General features: G+C 42.2%; 2 protein-coding genes across 2 annotated transcripts in view; one reads left to right on the top strand and one right to left on the bottom strand.

The window, feature by feature from the left end:
• The first annotated feature begins 65 nt into the window (after window positions 1-65).
• Window positions 66-4,623, top strand: LOC104401050 (superoxide dismutase [Cu-Zn]-like). Its single transcript, XM_010022099.1, has 5 exons — window positions 66-156; window positions 538-663; window positions 1,155-1,224; window positions 3,316-3,430; window positions 4,316-4,623. The coding sequence occupies exons 1-5, from the start codon at window positions 66-68 to the stop codon at window positions 4,424-4,426; spliced, it is 513 nt and encodes a 170-aa protein (XP_010020401.1). The 3' UTR covers window positions 4,427-4,623.
• Window positions 4,624-7,750: 3,127 nt separating this feature from the next.
• The window catches only part of SCAF4 (SR-related CTD-associated factor 4), a 30,509-nt gene continuing 16,602 nt past the window's right edge, over window positions 7,751-21,657 (bottom strand). The window contains exons 16-20 of the mRNA XM_010022097.1: window positions 20,267-20,421; window positions 17,196-17,358; window positions 16,983-17,063; window positions 16,697-16,885; window positions 7,751-8,959 (exon numbers count right to left, since the gene is read on the bottom strand). Of these exons, the coding sequence (XP_010020399.1) occupies window positions 8,118-8,959; window positions 16,697-16,885; window positions 16,983-17,063; window positions 17,196-17,358; window positions 20,267-20,421 (1,430 nt within the window). The 3' untranslated portion in view covers window positions 7,751-8,117. The remainder of the gene's footprint in view (window positions 8,960-16,696; window positions 16,886-16,982; window positions 17,064-17,195; window positions 17,359-20,266; window positions 20,422-21,657) is intronic.

Here is a 21,657-nt window from a genome sequence, read left to right on the forward strand (position 1 = left end):
GGCCAATGCTGGGCGCGCCGGGCACCGTGAGGAGAGCTGCGGCGCGGGGGGCTGAAGGGGGCTGGATGCCTTCCGCCCTGCCCGGGGGTGTGCCGCTGAACCGTGTGCTGGAGCCGGCAGTTGTCCTACTGCTGAGCTTGCGTGACACTCTTAAGAGTGGGGCTTAGCGGAGCTTTAATTGCTAAATGGCGAGAGCCCCTTTGTACTGTCGTTTAGCACTCGTTTATGCTCAGTAAAGAACTTGGGGCTGCGTATGGGTAATACTGTATGTGTAAAGGAGGAATGACTGCAGGGTTACTTGTGCTTGCAAGTGGAAGTACGTGACTATTCTTAAAAGCAAGCAATGTGATAAAAGGCATTCCTTTTGTTTGTTGGTACATAATACACTTTAGGTGGCTAAATGATTGCAGGCATCCTGTGAAATACTATATTGCATATAGAATCAGTTGATGTAATTGTTTGTATCTTGTAGGGAAGTCTCTAGTGCTTTCTGTTGACTAGAAGCTTCATTTGACACAAGGCTATTTAATGCTGTAGCTGTTTTGTTGATAACATTCTTTCCATTAAAGGGTAATGGACCAGTGAAAGTTACTGGAAAAATCAGTGGCTTGGTTGATGGAGACCATGGCTTCCATGTCCATGAATTCGGTGACAATACAAATGGTAAGATGTGTATCCCAGCTTTTGAGTTACGTCTGTTACGTGATAGCTTAGCTTTGAAGAGTTTCTTCTGCTGTTGCATCAGCAACCAGTATAAGTCTACTTGGGTCTCATGACTGTGGATCTGTGTTAAGAAATGAGGGTATTTCCTAGGGAATTGCTTCCCATTTAATACTTTGAACATGTTTAGGCTGGTGGTTAAGATTTGACACATCAAGCACTAACCTTAATGCTTGCTAACATGGTGTTAAGAAATAAGAAAGCTTTCATCTGAGTTCCGAGTGTTCTAGAATGAGTAATCTTACTTTATTGAACTTGTAAATCTGCAGTAGATTACTCACCTCCAGAAGATTAGAATATCTGCCAGGAGAGTAGCTATCTCACCATTGGTGACTTCATGTCTTCTGGATATACACCTTAATGTAGTGTATAAGCAATGGATTTAAACTAGCTACTGCAAAAAAGCTAGTTTTAATGGCTCTGTTCTGTTTCAGGGTGTACCAGTGCGGGTCCTCATTTCAATCCTGAAGGGAAGCAGCATGGTGGACCAAGTGATGCAGAAAGGTGAGTTTAGTGTGCCTGGACTCTCACTGGGTAGCTATTCTGTGCAGCTTCTAAGTGCTACTCTCTGCTTGGGAAGCCACTTCCTAAACAATGCTAGGACAATACCAGAAGAAAACTGGCAGTTCCTGCAGGACTTCCAGGGTCACATGGAAGTGATAAATCTACAGTGATGTTGCATACCTTGGCTCCAAGAATATATGTAAAATGTGGACTTTGGGATATATTCTTGGTTTTATCATAGCTTGGGGAGAAGAGGCAATGGGAAAGTTCCTCAGTATGTTAGAGTAGGGGATTCATGTGTTAAAGTCATCTTTAGTGGTGATTTGCTTTTGTTGTCAAAAGCTGGCCCTGAAATGGGGGCATTAAACTCTCACTGAGCTGTATGCAGGCTTGTCATGTGGCAGATCAGGTTCATCAGTGGAAGGTGCTGGGGCTGCAGGGGAAACTGCAAGATGAACAAAGCTGTGTGTGCCAGGGCATGGTGGCTTTGTACTGGATGTGCTGGGCTGTTCTTAGCTTGTTAGCTTAGGTGCTGTACTACCTACAGTGTGTACCCCTCAGTGACTGTGCACCCTCTCGGTACAGGGTCTGAGTATCTCTTGTACCTCAGTCAGAGCTGGGACCAAGTTCTTTCCCCTGGAGGCAGTTTTTGTGGTCCACTCCAAGCCATTGCATGTTTGAGACCTGATGTCTGAGCAGCTGGTTTAAGCATTATGCTGACTGGGTATGGAGACTGGAAGGGGGCTGCACAAGAGCTGAAGGCCAGTGTGATATTGAGAGGAGCTGGGAGCAAGTGTCTTGCACAGGTGGTGTCTGGGCTAGCCACCAGTGTGGCATTGTGTTTGGTCTTTTAAATGCTCACATTATGTCCATAACTGCATCTTCTGTGACTGGAAGCTCATACCTGAGTGATCAATTGCATGCCAGACCAAGCAAGCTGGCTGGTAGCCAGCTGTGTGGATGATAACAGCATAAAATGGTGTGTTCATGGGCTTCAGTGGCAGCCAGTGGCTAAAGGTCAAAACTGCATGAACACCGTGGTTTCTGCTGCTTTTGGTGTAATGTGCCTGCTCAGGCAGCTGTGGCTGGGGAGCTCCTCAGGAGGGTGTGAGAATTAGATCATGCGTTTTACTAGTGTAGAGTTGAAACAATTGGACTGAAGCTTCCCAGAAGCTTAAATTGAGCAAATTACTGAAGGGAAAACTGCCCTTGGGCTGATTTTATAGGTCTTGGTTACACATACAAAATTGGTGCTGTGCTGTCTTAAGAAGCTGGCAGTCAGCATGCAGCTACCTGAGCTGAGCACCCTGCATGGCTGCAGAGCTTTGGAAACTCAGTGTTCTGCATCTTGATAGAAGAAACTCAGAGCTTTGGAAACTCAGTGTTCTGCATCTTGATAGAAGAAGCTTGCAGAACATCACCAGCTTGCTACTTGAGTGAATGCTCTGCTTGGCACAAATCTGTAGGAAACAAGGCACTGGAATGTCCATAAGTTCAGTGAAAACCAAACTGCTTGAGGCTTAATTCTTAAGGGAAGTCCCAGTGGAGATCTAGTACTAGTAAAAAAACTGTGGTAGAGCATAATGCCAAGTGTGAAGTAAACTCAGCCACTCATCACTGCTGCTCATTAGAACTTTGCTAGCACTTGATGCATCCACTTTGACCTGTCACTTCACAAACTGCTTTTACTAATCCTGTTTAAACCCAAAGCCTGCATGCAGCTGCTTGTGGAATAGCTGATCTGTAGTAGACATTAAGGGCTCTTAAGAGCTTTTAAAGAGTAGTGGCAGTGCTTACACCAAGCCTTGTATGTGCAGGAGTGATGGCATTCCTTTCCCCAAAGTTGATGAACCTTCCACTACTAACTCCTTTAGTTTCAAGGGACAATTAAAATTCAGTCCTAGGTATAACCTGAACCTAGAAGTGTTAAAGGTTGGCTGGCAATGGTAATTGAGGACATAATGCTGTTTAAGGCAAGATGGTGGAGTATTTGAAGGTAAGAACTAGGGATATTGCATTGTCCTGGCCATCACTTAGAAAAGCCTTCAATTCAACGAAGTTTTCCATGAATCTCTCTGCACCTTTGTGTAGGCATGTGGGAGATCTTGGCAATGTGACTGCTAAAGGAGGAGTAGCAGAAGTGGCAATAGAAGATTCCATCATTTCTCTTAGTGGACCACATAGCATCGTGGGACGTACCATGGTGGTAAGTGTCTTGGTGCCTACTTGGGTGCTTTAGGGAACTGTAGAGCAGTCTTGACAGTACATAGAGACTCTGGTGCTGGAGGCCAGTCCCTGGTGTGTGTTACAGAACTTGCAGTGCAAGATTTCGAAGGCAGGGAGTTCTTTTGAGACCTTGCCTGAAAGTCCTCTGTGTGTTAGTGTGGCACTTTACTGCTTTGAGATTTTCTGCCTGCCTTTCAAAGTTGTTCCTCCCCATTTAACTTTGCCTCTTCCAGCTGTGAGTGACTAAAGCAACCTGACTTGAGGGAGGACCTGGCACAAGTGCTGTCACTGAAAGGCATGGCAAGGGTCAAGAGCACTTGCTCTGGTCTGGTAGCTGCTGGTGTGACTTGTGCCATGGCCTCCCTGGGAGGGAGGCGGGCAGAGGCTTAGTGCACTTGGCTACTTGTTGGTGTTGTCAGTCTTGCTTCCCTTGGGGTGCCAGTGTGTGCTGAGGTCGCTGCTGTGCTCACTTCTGCATGGCCCAGGTGAGGGCTGAGGGAGTTCCCAGGGAGGTTCTGGAGTGCAACACTTGTGGTGTGGCCTTGTGTTGTGAGGGTGAATGTCAAGTCCAAGCTTGCTCTTGGGCTGCTTCTAACTCTTTGAATATATGGGGGTTTAGTGACTTCCACCTGAAACCTTCATCTGAAGGCAGTTCATCTTTTTAGGCAAGTCTAGTATTAGGTTTTTGGCATGAGTATCAATTTGGTATTCAGGAATAAGTAATTGCAGTAGGTTCTCTCTGTTATGTAACACCCTGCTGATAGCTGGCAAAACTGCTTGTCACTGCCAGTATTAGTGCAGGTCGTGGAAAATGTTTATTAGTTCTGCAATAACGTGAACTAAGGCATCTTCAATTCTCTTCCAGGTCCATGAAAAATGCGATGATCTGGGTAGAGGAGGAGATAATGAGAGCAAATTGACTGGAAATGCTGGACCTCGTTTAGCTTGTGGTGTAATTGGAATAGCCAAGAGCTAAGTGTTGTACCTGAAATGTTTCAGATGACAGTGGTGAATGGGCTGTATTTCATTGCAACTGCTGTACTTGCCCTTTCTCATGCAAAAGATGTATCACTTAATCTCATTACTACTCTGCATTCTGAGTATCACTTAAAATGGTGAAGACTGACTTAATTTTGTATGATGTATATTGCAATTAAAGTGACCCTGATGGAATGTCTCTGTAGTTTTCTGCTGGAGCATCTGCTGTAACCATTAAGTACAACTTCACTCGCTCTGTGTAATGGGAGGTGTGTGGTAGTGGTCATGTCCTGAACACCAGAACCTCCGGTGTACTGTGTGATTGGGAGGATTAGCTCTAGGAGCTTTGGTAAGGCTGCTCACCAAAGAGCAGGAGGCACTGTGAATGTGTTGGGGCTTCCTCCTGGCGGAGTTGCAGCATCTGTAGGTATCAAACTTGTGTAATAAACTTTCTGAGCAAATACACCTTGGTCTTGCTGTCTGTAAAGAAAGAAAAGCTGAATAGCACAGCCCTACCTGCTGACTTGCTAACAGGGAAAGGCAGGCCTGGGCTTTGTGGTGCCCATAGTTAGCTGCTAGACATGAACAGCACCCAGGGAGGTGCTGCCAGCCAGTTAACCCAGGGGTTTTATGTACCCAAGGGTAACTCTTGCTTTGTGTTTCCCAGCAAGAAGGTATTTCTGCTTGTGAAGTGTGTGACCCTGTGGTGGGGAAGCTGTGAGCAGCGTATCATGATCCGGACCCAGTGTGTGTCCTTGTGCATCATCTGTGCCCCTGGCAGTTGCTGGGTGGTGGTGGGTTGTGCGAAGTGGAAGCCTGGAGGGTTTAGTGGAGCCAACAATTCTCCAAGTAATGCAGGTGTCTAGTATGGAGCACGCATTCCCTTTAAAAGGATGTACATAGCCATGTATTCTGTATTTAATTCATAAACCTCTGCAACAGTGCGTTTACTGCACACTGGTGCCAGCTTTTGTTGTATTTTCTTGTATGTAGCTCATAAAACATATTTCTAAGTATTTTATTAGAGAAAGCTACTACTTTCAAGGAAGACTTGTAAGAGGAATTGGCTGTAGTTCTAGATGCCTAGATTCCAGTGTAGCATGTTATATATGAAATGGTTTTTGGTAGTACAGTACTATAAAAACACATTAAACTTACTTAGGTTCCCTGCAGGTTCCCCTCTTTACCCACCTGTACCTGTGCCTGTGCTGTAGTCTGTGCTCCAGTTCAGCTGCTGCAGAAGAACTAAGCGTTACCACCATCGGGAGCTGCTGCACATGGGAAACCCACAACCACCACCCTCACCTTATTGCAGCTTGGAGGAACTGAGTATTTGACAACTGTAGGTTCAGCTGCTGTGGCATGAGGATGGTGGCAGCTCTGCAGCTTGCCTTGCCTCTCCTGGCCATTCTGGCACCGAACCTTGCTGCTTTCCAAGCCTGGTATGTGCCAATCTGCTTTCAAACCTGTTTCCTCTTGGCAGGCTCAGTGTCTGACAGCATGCTAGCCTTGGAGCCAGTGCGCTATGAGAGGATGTACAAGTAACGCTTGGTTTATGTGTGAGTTGGCGTAACCAGCAGGTGTAGGCTCCTGTTAATTGCCAATGCTGTGTTGTCTATCAGTAATGGGTGCTGGCACTGAACTAATTAATCATTACATACCAATTTCTGGCATGGGTTATTTTAAAGCCAGAAATGTGGTAGTTGTGGAAGGGTAGGGTGCAGTTACACTGGTGATGCTCCCTTGTCAGTAGGTTCATTATACACTTGCTGCTTCAGAGGGTGGCAAGAAACTGTTCTGCAAAGGACACCCAAGGTTTTCCTTGGCTTTGCTTTCAAACTTCTAATACAGGAAATGGAGACACTGAGGTGGCAGTTGTGTGAACAGGTAAGTCTTCGTCTCTTTCGCTCTTGCCCTGTCTTTGTTAAAACACTCCTCCCTCCTTACAGAATAATGGCGGTTTTTACCAAGGCAAGGCTTAAGCCTGAGACATGAATGTCTGGCTTTGGAGGCAGAAAGTTAGTTCTGCTGGCCCAGCACAAAACAGACATTAAGGACACAAGTTTGAACACACAACAGCTGAGTTCAGAACAAGTATGTAAACAGGTTTTTCTCTCTTTATTCTGCTATTGCAAGAACATAAAAATAGATGTCCTTTCCCCAGTCTGTGGCTCCACATTCACTCTCCTTCTGTCCTCCCTCCCCCAGGAAAAATTCCTTCTGCCATGGAGCAGCTCTGACAAAGTCCTAATGTAAGAAAGCAGCTGCCCTTCACTTGGGGAAGAAAACTCCAACTTTAAAAGTCAAACGCAGCTATACCAGTATCAAGGGAGGAGAAAAAAAAACCAAACCCAAACTAAATACACACAGGATTCACACCTCTTCCACTATGCTTCCAGAGTTAACCAAGCTCCAACCGCAGGGCCGGTGCCCACTGTCCCCATGCAGCCGATGGCCAGGCGGCACGAGGGCTCTGACCACCCAGAACCAGCATCTGCCCTCTCCAAACCTGACAGCGTGACTGGGGTGATCTGGCGAGGTGATGGTGAACCTGAATGCAGGTGGCAGGAAAGCGCATTCCTCGTCCGTCCATCAGCCGGGCGGGTACAGCAGCACCAGGAGGGCAGAGGTTTCACACCTACCTCCGGTGGGGCTGCACGGGGCAGACAGTGCTCACACAGACAACCACCTGAGCCAAGAGGCGGCATTTTAACATCCTCATGCACAGCCCGCCCCCTCCTCCCCTTTTCCCACCCCCACTTGCAGAACGAACAGGTCAGCATTTTGTAGTGGGGTTTGGTGCCCTTTTGATCTGCCTTTCACCCCACTTGCCAAGAAGCACCAGTGAGTACCAAGTCCACCAGCTGCTGACCGGGACGATGCCCCCCAGCCCACCGCGCACACGTGTAACCGTCCAGCAGAGGTGTCCATTTTTTAAACAAGGCAAATCAGGGCAACATTCACCAGAGAACCACAGAATCAGTTGGGGGAGGGGGAGGGAGGGAATAAAACAAATTTAAAAAAACTGATTGCATTTCAAACACTCAACAGTCAACTCTTCCATCTTAAACCCACCAGCTTGTACCCGCTCTGGCCAAGTAAGGTCACTGAAACGCAGCGCTCTTCTTAAGAACCAAGATGAGTCTTACAAATAAAAATTTGCTTCTGTGAATAGCTACACAAACAGATGTATTTCTTTTAACAAATATAAACAGAACAGTCTAATTTAGACTCCAGTACAGCATTAACAGTTCCAACTTAAAGATGTTGAACACTCCTTTTCCACTTCAGTGCAGTGTAGGAAGAATAGCACACGGTAAAGTTTGTTACGAAAATAGAGTTTATTAAAAACACATCCCTATGGTTTCGAGGAGCTTTCACCGTTACCTTTTCTTAAATTAAAAAAAAAAATAGAAAGCACTTCTACTTCTGATTTGTAAACTTTTTAAAGTCAAAACTTTAAAAAAGTTACAGCAAAAATGGGTAATATTTTAATCATATCTTCAGTATTTCATGTTACGCTGTGGCTATTTTAAATAGAAGGGAAGCAATCAAATTGCTTACAATTCCCCACCAACTACCGAGGGGCTGTGAGAGAAGCAGAAGCAAATATAATACAGCAGACTGTACAACCCTAAAGCTCTACACTCCAACAAATGTCACTGTCGTCTCACGACAACTTCCAGTCCCTAGCGAGGAGCCTCCGACACTGAGCCCAGATCTTTTTCCGCCTGTTCCAGGGATGAGGTAGCCTCTGGTGTCAACTCTTCCGCAGGTTTTACACCCGTGGGTTCCGAGTCTCCCGAAGTGAGTTCGGAAACAATGTCTGCGTCTTCCATTTTGCTGCCATGAGATTCGTGGTTTTTGTCGCTGTCTGCCCTGTCAGTCATCTCCGGTTTCTCCTTCCCGCGCGTTTCCTCCTTGTCTCTGCGAGACTCCCTGTCTCTGGAATCCCTCTCCCTGTCTCGATGGCCACCAGAACGCCTGTTTCTGTCCTCCAAGTCTCTGTGTCTGTCACGGTCGGGGCTCCTCCGTCCCCAGTCTCGCCTGTCACGACTACCAAGCCGCTCATGATCTCGGTCGTCGTTGCGGCTACCGTAGCGGTCACGATCGTTTTCTACCCGATTTCCGTAAGATCTCCTTCCAAACCTTTCCTGGTCTCTGTTAGGCGTGAACGTCTGCCTGTCATTCCTGAACTGCCTCCCATCTCTGTTCTCCTCAGGTCCACCCGGTGCCCCGCTTCCCGGCATCCCCCCAGGTCTCACAAAGTGACCGGGTGGCGGGAAGGGGGTTTTCATTCCGTGGGGAGGAGGCATCCCAAAGCCCCCTGGCCCCGGTGGGGGCCCTCTGTGCATCATGTGAGGGGGCATGTGTCGTGGTGGCATCAGGGGAAACCGCTGCAGAGGAGGGGGTGGCATTCCGGGCGGTCGCTGGAGTGGTATCAAACCAGGCCGGGCACCCAAGAGGCCAGTGGATGGAGTCTGCAACCCAACGACGGGCGCTGGCGGCGGGGGCGCAACTCCTTGAGTGCCTGAAACAAACAGAGACATGCCAAGTAAAACCACAGGCTGGCGGGAGGGGACAAAAGAAAAGGCATCATCTCAAAAACAAATATTCTGAAATTATCTTATAAAATGAGTAACACCAAAACTGAGTGGTGGCGTGGGGGGGAAGAGAGCAGCCTACAAAGCTTCCTGGGCTGGTTTACATACTGTTAAGAGCGCATCGTTTTTAAACAGCAGTTTGTGCCATGCTGCAAGTAATTAATATTGCAATGGCAGTAACTAATCGCTTATTCAAAGGCTTCCTTCTGTGAAGCAGCTGCTGCTGTTGCGCAGGTCAGAGCTCTCCCAGATCTCCAGCTCGGTGTCTTGCTTTGTCAACTGACTGCTGACGAAACACCTTCCTAACAGGTCACGCTTCCCGGGCTTCTAATTAAAGCCACCTCACCCTGTTCAGTTAGTTTTAAAACATCCTCCACTGCAAACATCAGTGGAATCATAGCTGCTAAAATGCCCTGAGATCTGACTTGGCCACCAACAGGATTTCTCACGCGCGGGAGAGGTAGACAGGGAGAGGCAAGGTCAGAACAGGGCTGGAGTCCAAGTGGAAGATCACAGAGGGCTCAATGTACCGTTCCACAGAAAAGGGATACAACAAAGTTTAATTTAGTAGAATAAACCTTGCAACATAAACTAAAAGGAAATGCAACAGGTAATGTCTGGATTTATTTATTTTTAAATGCAGTTCTTCATCCTTTACAGCACATACCCAGTACCAGCTATTTTCCATTTCTGTTCCTGGGCTCCTGTTTTTATCATGGTCTTCATAAGAGGGAAAAAATTAACTCTCAAAAAATACTGTTTGAGAAAGCTCAGCCCAAAGCTTGTTGGCATCAACACAAGGAGCCAAGATGAGTGAGGATTACTGAGCTCCAGAGAAGTTCATGCCAGTAAGTGAGTGCCAGCTTATCCCATGTGCCTCCTTCTGTTGGAACCAGCAGCACTATCGTCTCATGCGCTCTGTAGCCTTCAGGCTGCATCTATCTGCCCTTTCTGCTCACTAGCAGTTAAGTCACCTGAAACTAAGCTCCCTATCTGGGAAAGCATGTGTTGTCTTTTAAACTCCTGCACTGAAACTTTCAGGAATCAACAGCTGCCAGCAGAACAAACACAAATCCCTCCTAATCCACCTTGCCCTCCCTTATACATTTGTTGAGACTATGAATAATGCTTTATTTCTACATATATTAATAAAAATGAAAGTTAAGAATACAGGTTACATAGAATCTTGTAACTCCTGCTCTAGGTAGAACTAGAATGTGAATTAATACCAGAATTACATACTTGGCAATGTCACCAGTGAACACTGCACCTAGATTGCAGCTGAATGAGTACAGTGGAGCAGACATCCCAAATAACCTTCCCCCAGCTGATTGATTTAGTGTCTCTATCCCCAGTACGGCTGAGCCTTCTGAAGAACACAGACGTTGCTCTTTCACCTCACTACTTCTTACGCTGAAGAACATCTCTAACTGGTTTTATCTGAGTGCTCTTTATACTCTGATTAGGAGGAAATAGATTTTGTGGCTCAGGAGAACTCAGGCCACAGAGATGTGAATACTCTTCTGCCCGTGGCATCACCTTACCTTCCCCTCCAACAGCCTCTTTTATGACATGGCTTGATAGGTCACACTCTTTGAAAGAAATGTTCCAGCAATAACAGCCTACTTTTTTTGCATGTGCCCCCCCTCCACCCCCTTTTTAACTGTAAAATACACAGCCCCCACCACCTCCTGTTCCAAACCAGGGCTGTAAGTCACCTGAGCTTAAACCGCTCCCATGACTTAGTACAAGACAGACACATGGCTAATGGTATCTTCCGAGAATGTTATTTTGCTGAAGTCCGAGGTTTGGGGATCATTTTTGTTGATAAGTAAATTCTTCCACAGAAGATGAAAAATAAGGCAGAAAAACCTGAGATCTAACAAGCTGAAAAGGAGAAGCATATGCTCCTCCTCAGTGGCAGCAGGGTAGAGGTGGGTTACAACAGTATGAACATGAAGCAAGCGTGATGAGCATTTTTTTGAACTTAACAAGTACAAGTAATTTAACTTCTCAATCTTACTTCTACACAAAACGCAGCACGGAAGCAGCAGCATAATGGTAGCCAAACTCATTCTCTTTCAATCTGGGCTGCATCAGCAGGGTAGCAGAACACTTTTTATTTTACATCAGCTCACTCAAACATTGAGGCTGAAGCACACGGTAGAAAGAACTGCCAGAGTTCCCTTGCTGTGCTGACAAACCTGGCACAGATTACAAACTTACTCTGAAAGAGCTGTCCAGAAACACATCCAACTTTACTGAAGATGCTCAGGAAAAATCAGTGGTACAGAACGCACATGGCATGTCTAGGAAAGCTGAAAGCCCTTCGTTGTTTTATACACGGAAAGACAGTATGGAAAATTTGAATAGTGTGTCAAACTTGAAAAGAAGTACCAGCGCTCCTACAGAAACAGTAACTGTGATTTAATGACCATCTTATACCTGTGCAGACAAGTGATGGAATTTTATCTGCCCCAGCCTGTATTTTATCCATCTGTTCCTAACCGAGCCTTGCCGCAGTAGCTAACTTTGTCTTCTTGCTTATGGGTATGAAATGAAACCATCCCTTTCACCAGCTCCTTGCTCCACGTGACTTGGCTACCACATGGCTTTTAGTACAAGACATGGCTTGTATGTAATGCTGGAGATATAATCCTCAAACCTTACACCTAATATGTTTCTGTTCAGATGTATAAAAACAGACTGCTTTCACAACTCATTTGCATTTGTAACTTTTACCAGCAATGCACTGAAAGGTCCTCAGAGCCTGCGAAGAGTGTTCACTCTGCTGAGTGCAGATGCAAGTGCCCAAGGAAGTGTTGCTGCAGATGTGCAAGAACAATCACACAGTGTTAAAAGTTTGGTAATTCCACTTTACTCGTAAGACAGCCCCAAACGCTAGAGCTGTCCTGAAGAAGTGTCTTCTATCCAGGGAAGTCAGAGGAGTCGTCCTTACTGTTTTGATATATTAGGTAAAAAGCCAGATTTCTGCATCACTGTAATTCCGCTTCTGATTATCTTCTCTTCTGGCTGGACAAATCCCATGTTCCCTTGTGATAATTATCATTGTAACAAATGCTAACATAACTGAAAAGTGTAGCAGCTGCTTTCTTATTTCAATTACTTTTATTCTTTATGGAACCCTGTTCAGTAAGTGATTAGTGTCTCTTATAATCTGTTGAATTACTTCTCAGCTGTGCTGTTACACAAAAGCAAGTGGAGGAGTTGTGTTCTCTGAGTCTGACACAGCAATCCTGCTTCACATACACCTCCTTTGCAAACCTGATAGCAATATATATATATGAGAAAAAGAAGCCAAAAGCTTACGATTCCAGCAGGACAGGCTAAAGGTTTACACACTGAGTCTGATGCTGACGTTCTGCAGCATTTAGCATATCACATTAATTCTCCTATCATTCTCTAGTGGGGAATGCTGCATCTTAAAACTAGAACATTAAATACTACCAGAAAATTCTTGAAAGAGGGACAGTGTTGTAAGTCTTGTGTCTTTTTCTGGAGTTTAATACAGAATCCTTTAGACCAGGCCAAGACTGTACATAAAGAGCCTTAACTTAAGAGCCTAAATATTGACTCAGCTTAAATAACTTGCCATAAATACCAACGTTTTTCAGGATAGTCAATGTCAATCACTGAAGCCAGGAGAAGCTTGCTCCTATTAATTCAAGATGCTTAAACAAGGATGTAAGAATCAAACTACATTATGTGTTGGTTACTGGTATTAAGACTGCTAAAATTCCTGCTTTGTATAACATGAAAACACTCAACGGATCCAGGTCAAGGGAGTCACCGAAGCAAAACTGAATTCCATGAATGGTGCTTGAGAGTTCATGTTCCCTTACCTCTGAATTGTCAATTTATGAAAGCAAGTCATACATATCATTAGCAAACATGCAGAGTTTGTTATGCTTTTAAAATGGGCTATGACCAGAAAATTAGAAATATATTAATCACTGTTCATATCCTGTGTTAATAAAAAGCTCATCCTTCCTGTGAAGGAAGCATCCACTCTGTAATATAGTAATATTTGGGTGAGCTCAGAGAATATTGTAGTCTGTCTTTTATAATTTCATGCAGATTACAAAAGGACCATGTAGTGTCTTAAGAACAAACCATCAAGGGAGAAGAGTAATTCAGTAGGCATTAACAGGAAATTAATAGCAAGTTCGATGAGAACTACAGTGTAATTAATCCTTGATAATATGTAATTATCACTGTAGGAATTTTGGTAAAAAGAGCAGTAGACCAGAACCTACAAACTGCAGTATGGTGTATTTAATCAAGATAATAGATCACAGAATTTCCATATTAGAAACACAGCACCTGCATCAGCAGTTTATTACTGGTCCAAATTACAGCATTTGCTCAACACTAAGAACAAGTTGGCAAATCTAAAATGATTTAAAAGCCTGCCACTTTCTGCAATATGCACACGGAAAAGGAGTCTAAAAATATCTGCTTTGCAGATCATTTAAAAAATTACATATGAGCGCATACTCACAAAACCAGTTACAGTCTGGGTAGTCTTGTCCAAATTAAGAACAAGAAGCTATAACAGCAGCAAATGGGATCAAGGATACAACTAAAATCAAAACAACCCAAGGGTGGTTTTCAGAAATAAGCACAAAAAATTCAGACAAGATGTCCATGAGGTATCACTCCTCTGAAGCACAAATATGTCTTTGTTGGAACTGATGAAAGAATTACATTGGGGGAATGAATGAAATTAGCAGAGATGGAACAGAACATAACTTACATTACTAAGAAAGCATATGAAATCTTACAACCATCAATTTAGAGTTACTTTGTAACATATCTTCCATATAAAAACTGAACAGATAGATAGATAAGCTTCATTTTTCAGTTACAAACATCAGAAAAGAGCTCCTGCGTTTGTAGATTACATAAGGTGTTCTCAAGCGAGGTTTAGATTTCTACGACAGCCTCTTCAGAGTAATCTTCACTCCTTGAATTCAGCCTGCTGAAGTAAGTTCTTCTATCCTGCCCAAATACCTGAAGAACATTTCTTCACTCTTCACATTACACTGCTCAAGCCCCTTCACCCCTATTTCCCCAAGCAGAGTCCTCATTACATACTTCATGATGCTGTCAAACAAATCTTTCTTCCACCTTCTTATCTCACCTTGGAGAGCCACATCATGGGAGCGTTTAATGAGAATTTGAGGACTTCGTGAGAACTCAGTCATGCCACCAGTCATCTATTCAAACTTCTGAACCATACCCTTGTGAACATGAGGTCCTTCAGTCTGAAGCACTTGTCTGCACTTCCCCATGGAGAATTGTGAGTAATCCTGTACCTACTCACTTACTTTGCCCAGTCCATTTGCCTCTGACCTGTACAAGATGCAGGTCATCACTAAGGCTACATTTAAATTGTCAAGCCTGCAAGTACTTCTGGGCTCCAGGACTGCAATGCATATGTAGATTGCATCTCATGTCTGCACATGTGGTGAAACCCTGGCCCACTCCATTTACCATGCTTTCATTTCCCTAGGAGTGAAGCCTGACACACAGAACGAGAAGGAAGGAATGATGATGCAGCCTGGCCAGCTCTTGAACTTGGGGGACACGGAGGGCAAGACTTTAAGTGACACTTCTTTGCTATCTAGATCAGCACGAGTGGTGGAAAATGTCACCTCTTTCATGTTTTTCTTCCAGCCTAAGGAGAGACCAGATCTGGCCCCTCACACACAAGAGCTAAGCTCAATCGATGAGTGAATCAAAGTGGTTTTAAGAAGACCATTTCAATTGTGTTAACTTACTGAAAAGTAAGTTTTAAAGGCAAAGACAACTGATATTAAACTTTAATCATGTAAAACATTATAATCTGTTTCTTCACGTTTTCTTCTATCTTGTATTAGACTGTGAACAGCCCCCCTTACCTCCAAAATGTCAGGATGGAAGGATTTCACGTAACCCCTTGACTATAAATAACTACTTCTTGAAATAAGACACTATCACTTAAGTAAACACACAGATCTCTAAGCTATTACTTCAGAACTACTCTGTATGCTCACACATGCTATCTGATAAAAAGAAAAAACTCTCCTATCCACTTGTTGATGAATGTTGAGAGAAGTTGTCCATGTGGTCAGAGTGACTTCATCTGCCTCTACTATTCAGTAAAGAATTTAATAAAACCAAAGGCAAGTTCTTGATCAGATCTATCAAATTCAGCTTCCTTGGATTTGTAAGAACAAAAAAAGAATGCTCCTGTCCAAGTAACTCACGTGGGTGTACTGTTTACTTCAATTTTCATTTTGCAAGAAATGTACACATTTTCTTATGTGTATGGTGATACAGCAGCCTGCAGAGTAACTTAACACATTCCAAAGGCTTGGCATAAAAAGTTCAAGTTATGCTGTACAAGACACAGCACTGTGAAAACTTCAAACATCTGGTAATAGTATATTACAGTTACAAAAAGTGTAATATGATCTTTAAGATGTGAATGTCTCAAATGTATAGTCTATAATCTGTACCACTACAAAATTCTCTCAATCCATGGTGTCACCATAAAGCTTCTTAAGCTTTTCTCTGTTTGCCAAGTGTCCCAAGATACTCTAAAACAACCAAGCTGCTGGTTTTGCAGATCTACTTTGATGGATTTAAAAAAGCAGACTCATTTGCAGAGAGAAGCAACTCTTCACTGTTGAAAGATGCCCTTTAAAAGGGTCTTATTTTGAGCTTCCAACACAAAGGATCCAAAAATCACTTGTCATGGCTAGACAACTTAGCCATCAAATAACCCAACAGAGCTGTAAGCAATCGGGGAGATCAATCTTTTCGGTTTTTTTTTCCAGTGTACCCTGCAAAGTTCTGGGCAGAAACACACTAAACCAAAGCCAGCTTTTTCATTCACTTGTTAGGCTCTCATTTAGAGGTCTGAAATCCCACAAATGTAATACTCTCATTAAAATTTGTAGGAAACGAGTCTCCTGGGTATATGCTTGACACTGAGCCATTAAAGGCCATCCTAAAATCCATATTTAGCAGCCTTCTGTATCATTAAACAGTATACAATCTCTTCAAAAATCTAAGTTCACATCATATCATGAAAAGTAATTTATGTAAGATATCCAAAGTTAGCTTGGTTTTGCTAGTCAAAACACCATTTCGTAATATTGAAAGAAGGTAACGTACTGCTAAAAATGTTTCAAAACCTGTAATACTGCAGAGCTGAATAAAAGCACTTTCCCCATTTTATTAAAATTATTTATTCCACATATTAAAAGTATAGTGCATTTTCACAATTTAAAAAATACATTAAAAAATACTGTTTGTAAGTTAATTTTATACATGTAATAGTTGAGTTTAAAACACAGTTCATATGTCATACGATATTTTGGTATAAGTTAATTTTCTATATGGTATAAACCTCCGTTTGTTCAATGTAGACAGCATTTTGTTCTGTCCTGAATTTGTAACTTAAACATTACAGCTTTTTTGTTTCTTCAATAATAAAAGCAAATTTATTGTTCCTTTGTGCAAAACCAAGCCTCTAAACATGATTTAAGACTCAACTTTACTTTCCCATGAACTGTAAGTCAGTGCAAAACAAAAATTGTGTTTTAAATTCAGGGGAACAATGAACTGAAGAATATATACAAAAGTGAACTTACCAAGATGTGGAATAGCTTGGGTGACTGGAGCAGGTACATTAGTAGGTGCTACAGGAGGTGGAACGGTTCCATATATTTTGGAACTATCAGTAGTTTCAGCAGTCCCTCTGGATCCAGAAACCACTGTTGGGATGGGATTTCCTATAGATGAATCTTTTGTAGTGTCTTCATTCACACCAGTTGCTGTAGCTAAGAAACAATGTATTGATGTATTAAAAAAAGTCAGCTTTTTTGCTCACACGATACCTTCCTTCTACTGCTGCCTGCCTAAGATTTAAACACTTACAATTTGGGATGTTTACTGCCGGAGTGTGAGGAACAGATACTGGAGGAGTTATAGGTGGTGGTGGTCCAGGAGGAAGGAAGCCTATAAAAAAAAGTATACATTAACACTGAGTATGACTCTACCAAAACATACTTGTGCAGTTTATATGGCAGATGTTTTATTTGCTACATGGTTAAAAGAGGACTTAATGTTCCTCAAAATATATAAATATACCTGGGGGTAAATGCATTGGGTTGAAACCAGGTCGTAGAAATGGAGGAGGTGGCGGTGGCGGCACTCCAGGAGCAAATCCAGGAGGTGGGATTCCTAAAGGTGCTGTGAAAGCAGGTGGTTGAAGCGCACCAACCACAGGAGGACCTGATGGATGTGGGGGAACCTAAGGAAAAAGGAAGGGGAAAAATGTGTTACCTCAAGACTCAATGGATTATTTGTTGTTCAGCTGTGGACTGCTGTCTTCTGTGCTCTGTCCATCAAACCCAGGAAATTTAAGCTACCTTAAATTACTCTGCAACAAGGTGACTTACATAATTGATCTAATCAGCAGTCATAGAACTCCTACAAGTCAAAATATCAACAGTGATCTTGTTCACCTTTTTTCTTAAAGAAAAAATTATTCGCTGTGGTAAATCAATATTAACGCATGCTGGTAATTCATCTAAATATACTCTTCCCACATTAGCTGGTACTCAAGTGATCATAACTGACTCACCGCCATGGCCATCAAAATTTCATAATTCCTGCATCAAGACCCTTCTTAGCTCATTTTTTATTTCTAAAGGAGAAGTCTGTACTGGTTTATTCTCAGAACTGAAAGCAGTGGCATCAAATCAAAGTAAGCAAAACACTCTCTTTAAGCCTGGAGAAGATGCAAAAGCTGCCAAACACCCAATAGCACTTCAAAGTTCTGTTCCAAGTTCTTTCCCAATGGCTAGGTTAGTGAGCTGAGGCACATTAAAACTTGTACTATGAGAATTTTAAAATCAATTACTTACAATAGGCTTATAATTCATTAGGCTTTAGTGTAGACTACTTTTTATCTTGAAATGGGTTATTCACTGGTTTATAATAACCTGTTGATTAGGCCCAGGCCTGAAGTTAATCTAACTGAGCAGGATATGAGAAACTACTGGACGTGGCACAAGACTTGCCAGACCTGACAGGTAACAGTGTGTGAAGCTGGTAAAAGTTACACCCTCAGAGATGGCTGGATTCTGCAGATAGTTAAAGGGGTATTATGTGAATAACAGCCAAACTTCAGAGAGGAGTAGAAAGGAACACTGGGGACCTTCTGGGGACTAGGTCCTTGCAAGGCCAACATTGTGCAGGTAAGCCTATCTAGGAGTATCACATAAGGCCAAAGAAGAACATGAGCACTGAGTAACCTTGAAGGCGTTGCCAGTGATCACAGTTAAAGCTACCCAGCACTTAAAACCACCTCCCCACCTCTTAAGAGTCCCAAACACTGAAGCCAAATACGAATGAAAGCAGTTCTGCTTGCATCAGAGGATAAAACCACATCAGGTAATTCATTAACATGCAATGGTATTCCACAAAGTTATTTAAAACAAAATGAGTGGAATATAATGAGCTTTTTCCTTTAGGCACAAGGCCACATTTGTGTACTACAGAACACGTTACTTTTAGTACTACCACCACTAACGTCATCACAGTTGAACTTCATTTGAAAGTTTTAAGAACTATTTTTAAATTATTAAACTATTCTAATTTTAGGACCAGGTAAGACAACTGAACTGGTCAAGTGTAAGCACAAAAAAAAGTTCATAGTGAAAAAAAAATATGAAGACTCAGTACACTTCTCTGATCCTGGCCTGAATTTGTGAAGATGCAAGTTTCTCTGTCATAGGAAAAACTGAAGCTGATGAGGCACAGACAAGCAATCAGCATACGCAATATATTCTCAAACTGTCTCGTTTCTCCTTTCTCCTTTCTTTTTCAGCATGGATTTAAGGAAAATAAACAGAATCACTACATTTTAATACAGTAATAGCTATTAAAACTCTCTGAAATTAGAAAATTCACTTCTGTTCTCAAATCACATAATTATCTAAATTATGTGTCTTCAATTGATTTCAATTATCGATCTCTTCTGAGTGTCTATGATTATCATAGTTCATAAATCACATTTTCTCAAGATATAAAATAGTTTTTCTCACACTTCTTCCCATTTGGGATAAGCATACTACTATTTTAACAGTTACAAGAGAAGCTATTAATATGGAAGTTGTAACGTGTCTGTCAATAAGTACAGTTAAAAGAAATCACAGAATGGTTTGGGAAAAGACCTTAAAGATCATCTAGTTCCAAGCCCGCTGCTACTGGCAGGGAGACCCTCCACTACAATTCTATTATTACACGTGTTACTGAGTAATAATTATTACATGCTACTTAAACTAATGGCAAAATTTCCAAGTGTTCTTTCAGTGAATGGACGTGCATCAGCTTTGACTAAAGAACCATTGTAACAACAAAGGAATCCCCAAATGCTGTTCAAAGAGGGTATACACAACATGAACAAACATGAAACCAACATGCATATTTTAGAAGGTCTACACTTACTTAAGTAAACAGTGAGGAAAACTAATGAGGAAAACAGTATAAAATGCAATCATAGAATTGAGAGGATGCAATTCAGTCTATTAATAAAAAGAATCTACTGCAATAACGTAGCTGGGACTGAGAGAGCTGATATTAGAAGGACAGTCCTACAATGCTTCAAATAAACATCTGGCAGACACACAGAGGTTCTGCCTACATTAGCATTAGAGCACCCATGAGGTTTTGGAGCAAATCGCCCATTGTTCCCACTAACCACGTGCTGACTCAGCTCCCTGGACTGTTCTGGTATATGCAAACTACATCCCTTTTCAGGGAAATCAAACCAGATGCTCTGCTCCTGCTGGGCTCACAGCATGCTCCAAACCCTAATGGGTTCTGGTTTTTTTCAAGTCTTCCATTGCCACTGTGACTTAGCAGAAAAGGAATGTTCTTCTATGAGACCGTATTGCTCTTTTACATCACAAAGCTCAAATAACGGATTTCCTGTGCCACAGTCAATTTATGGCACAGGGAAGTTAACTTCATAAACTGACAGCATGGCCAGTCTGCTAACAAGAGCATTTTTGACTGGGGACAACAACCTGACAAACACATGCACAAAATCAACCAGTTACTATTCAGTGTATTTCCTCATATTGTCATACTGAATTATTATTTAAAGTAAGTTTTTGTTTAGATATGCAGAGCAAATGAGAAGCAACTCTCACCTGTGGAGGAGGTACTGTTATTGGTGCAGGCATGGGAACAGGCATTGGAACAGGTAAAGCTTTAGGTACAGGTGACACAGGTTCATTATGTGTAGCTTCTGCACCTCCATTTTGAGCTACCTCATTTTCAGATTTCTTGGGAATACCCTTCCACTCTATTAATAAAAAACAAACAAGAAATAAGAAAAACCCCAGAAAAACCTATCAGCTCAATAGAAGGAGAAAAGTAGTCAAGTACTGCCATGTAAACTGCCATGTTTTGTGATGTTTAAAACAATTATGTAACTGAAATTATTCAAATACCAAGACGCAGCTAAGAAGCATTTAAACATATTTCTGACAATAAAAATTTCACATTAAACACAGTACAATAGATCACTGAAACATACAAAGTAAATTTATTCCTTTCATTAGTCATTTAACAATTCTTTGCACTTTACAGCACTTATGTATGCCCAGGGCTCTGAAACACATTATCTGTAACAAAAACACTAAGGCTGCTTTGGGACAAGCTTTCAACAGATTCATTCCATTCCTCTTGTGCAAGAAGGCAGCAGCTTTTTTACTCATTTGAGAAGTCACTTATGAAAAAATAATATCTTTTTAAGTCTTGAACAAGGAAAATGGGAAGACAACAATAAGGAGTTGCAGCAAAATAAGAAGAGAAACGTCAAATACAGCATTAAACTCATTTTACAGAAAAAATATATGCCTCCTATTGTTTCTCAGGACTTCCTGGGAAAAGACAGCTAAGCAGAAAAAAAGGATCAGTGAAGACGCATTATGGGAAAGAGAAAAGCACCAAGAAGACTCCATGGTTATGATTACCCTTCCTTACTTTAATTTCAAACACACACACAACTTACTTTTGTATATGTATCATGAAGAGATGCTACTACTTAGAATAACCACCACCTCATTAAGGCAAATTGGACAGAATGACAAAAACCTGAAATAAAGATTCAAAAACCAGACAGCACACCACACAATGGTTAAAACCAAGATAGCAGTCTAGAGCATTAACTCGAAGAACTCTGGGCAATTTCCATTTTCAAGTACTGCATTCATTTAGTATTACTTGTAAAAATCACAAAAGCCAGCACACCAGCAGCTCTGTATTCTTTCAAAGCCTGTAACTGATTTGAAGCTGCTGATTATAACAGGTGGTATGGTTAATACAACCATAGAAGCCCAATTTTCACTGCTTGCATACAAAATAACAAGAATTCTGTTAGGTCTCTATAAATACAAGACTTGCTAAAGAAACTGAAAATGCCACAAGTGTGAAAACTAAAGGCACCTTTAAAAAAAAAAAATAAATAAAAAAAATATATATATAAAGTTATTGTCAGCTGAGTTGCTATACAAGTACGCCTGATGAGGGACTGCCC

The sequence above is a fragment of the Nestor notabilis genome, unplaced genomic scaffold (assembly GCF_000696875.1).
Source record: "Nestor notabilis isolate BGI_N333 unplaced genomic scaffold, ASM69687v1 scaffold33939, whole genome shotgun sequence".
NCBI classification, from domain to species: domain Eukaryota; kingdom Metazoa; phylum Chordata; class Aves; order Psittaciformes; family Psittacidae; genus Nestor; species Nestor notabilis.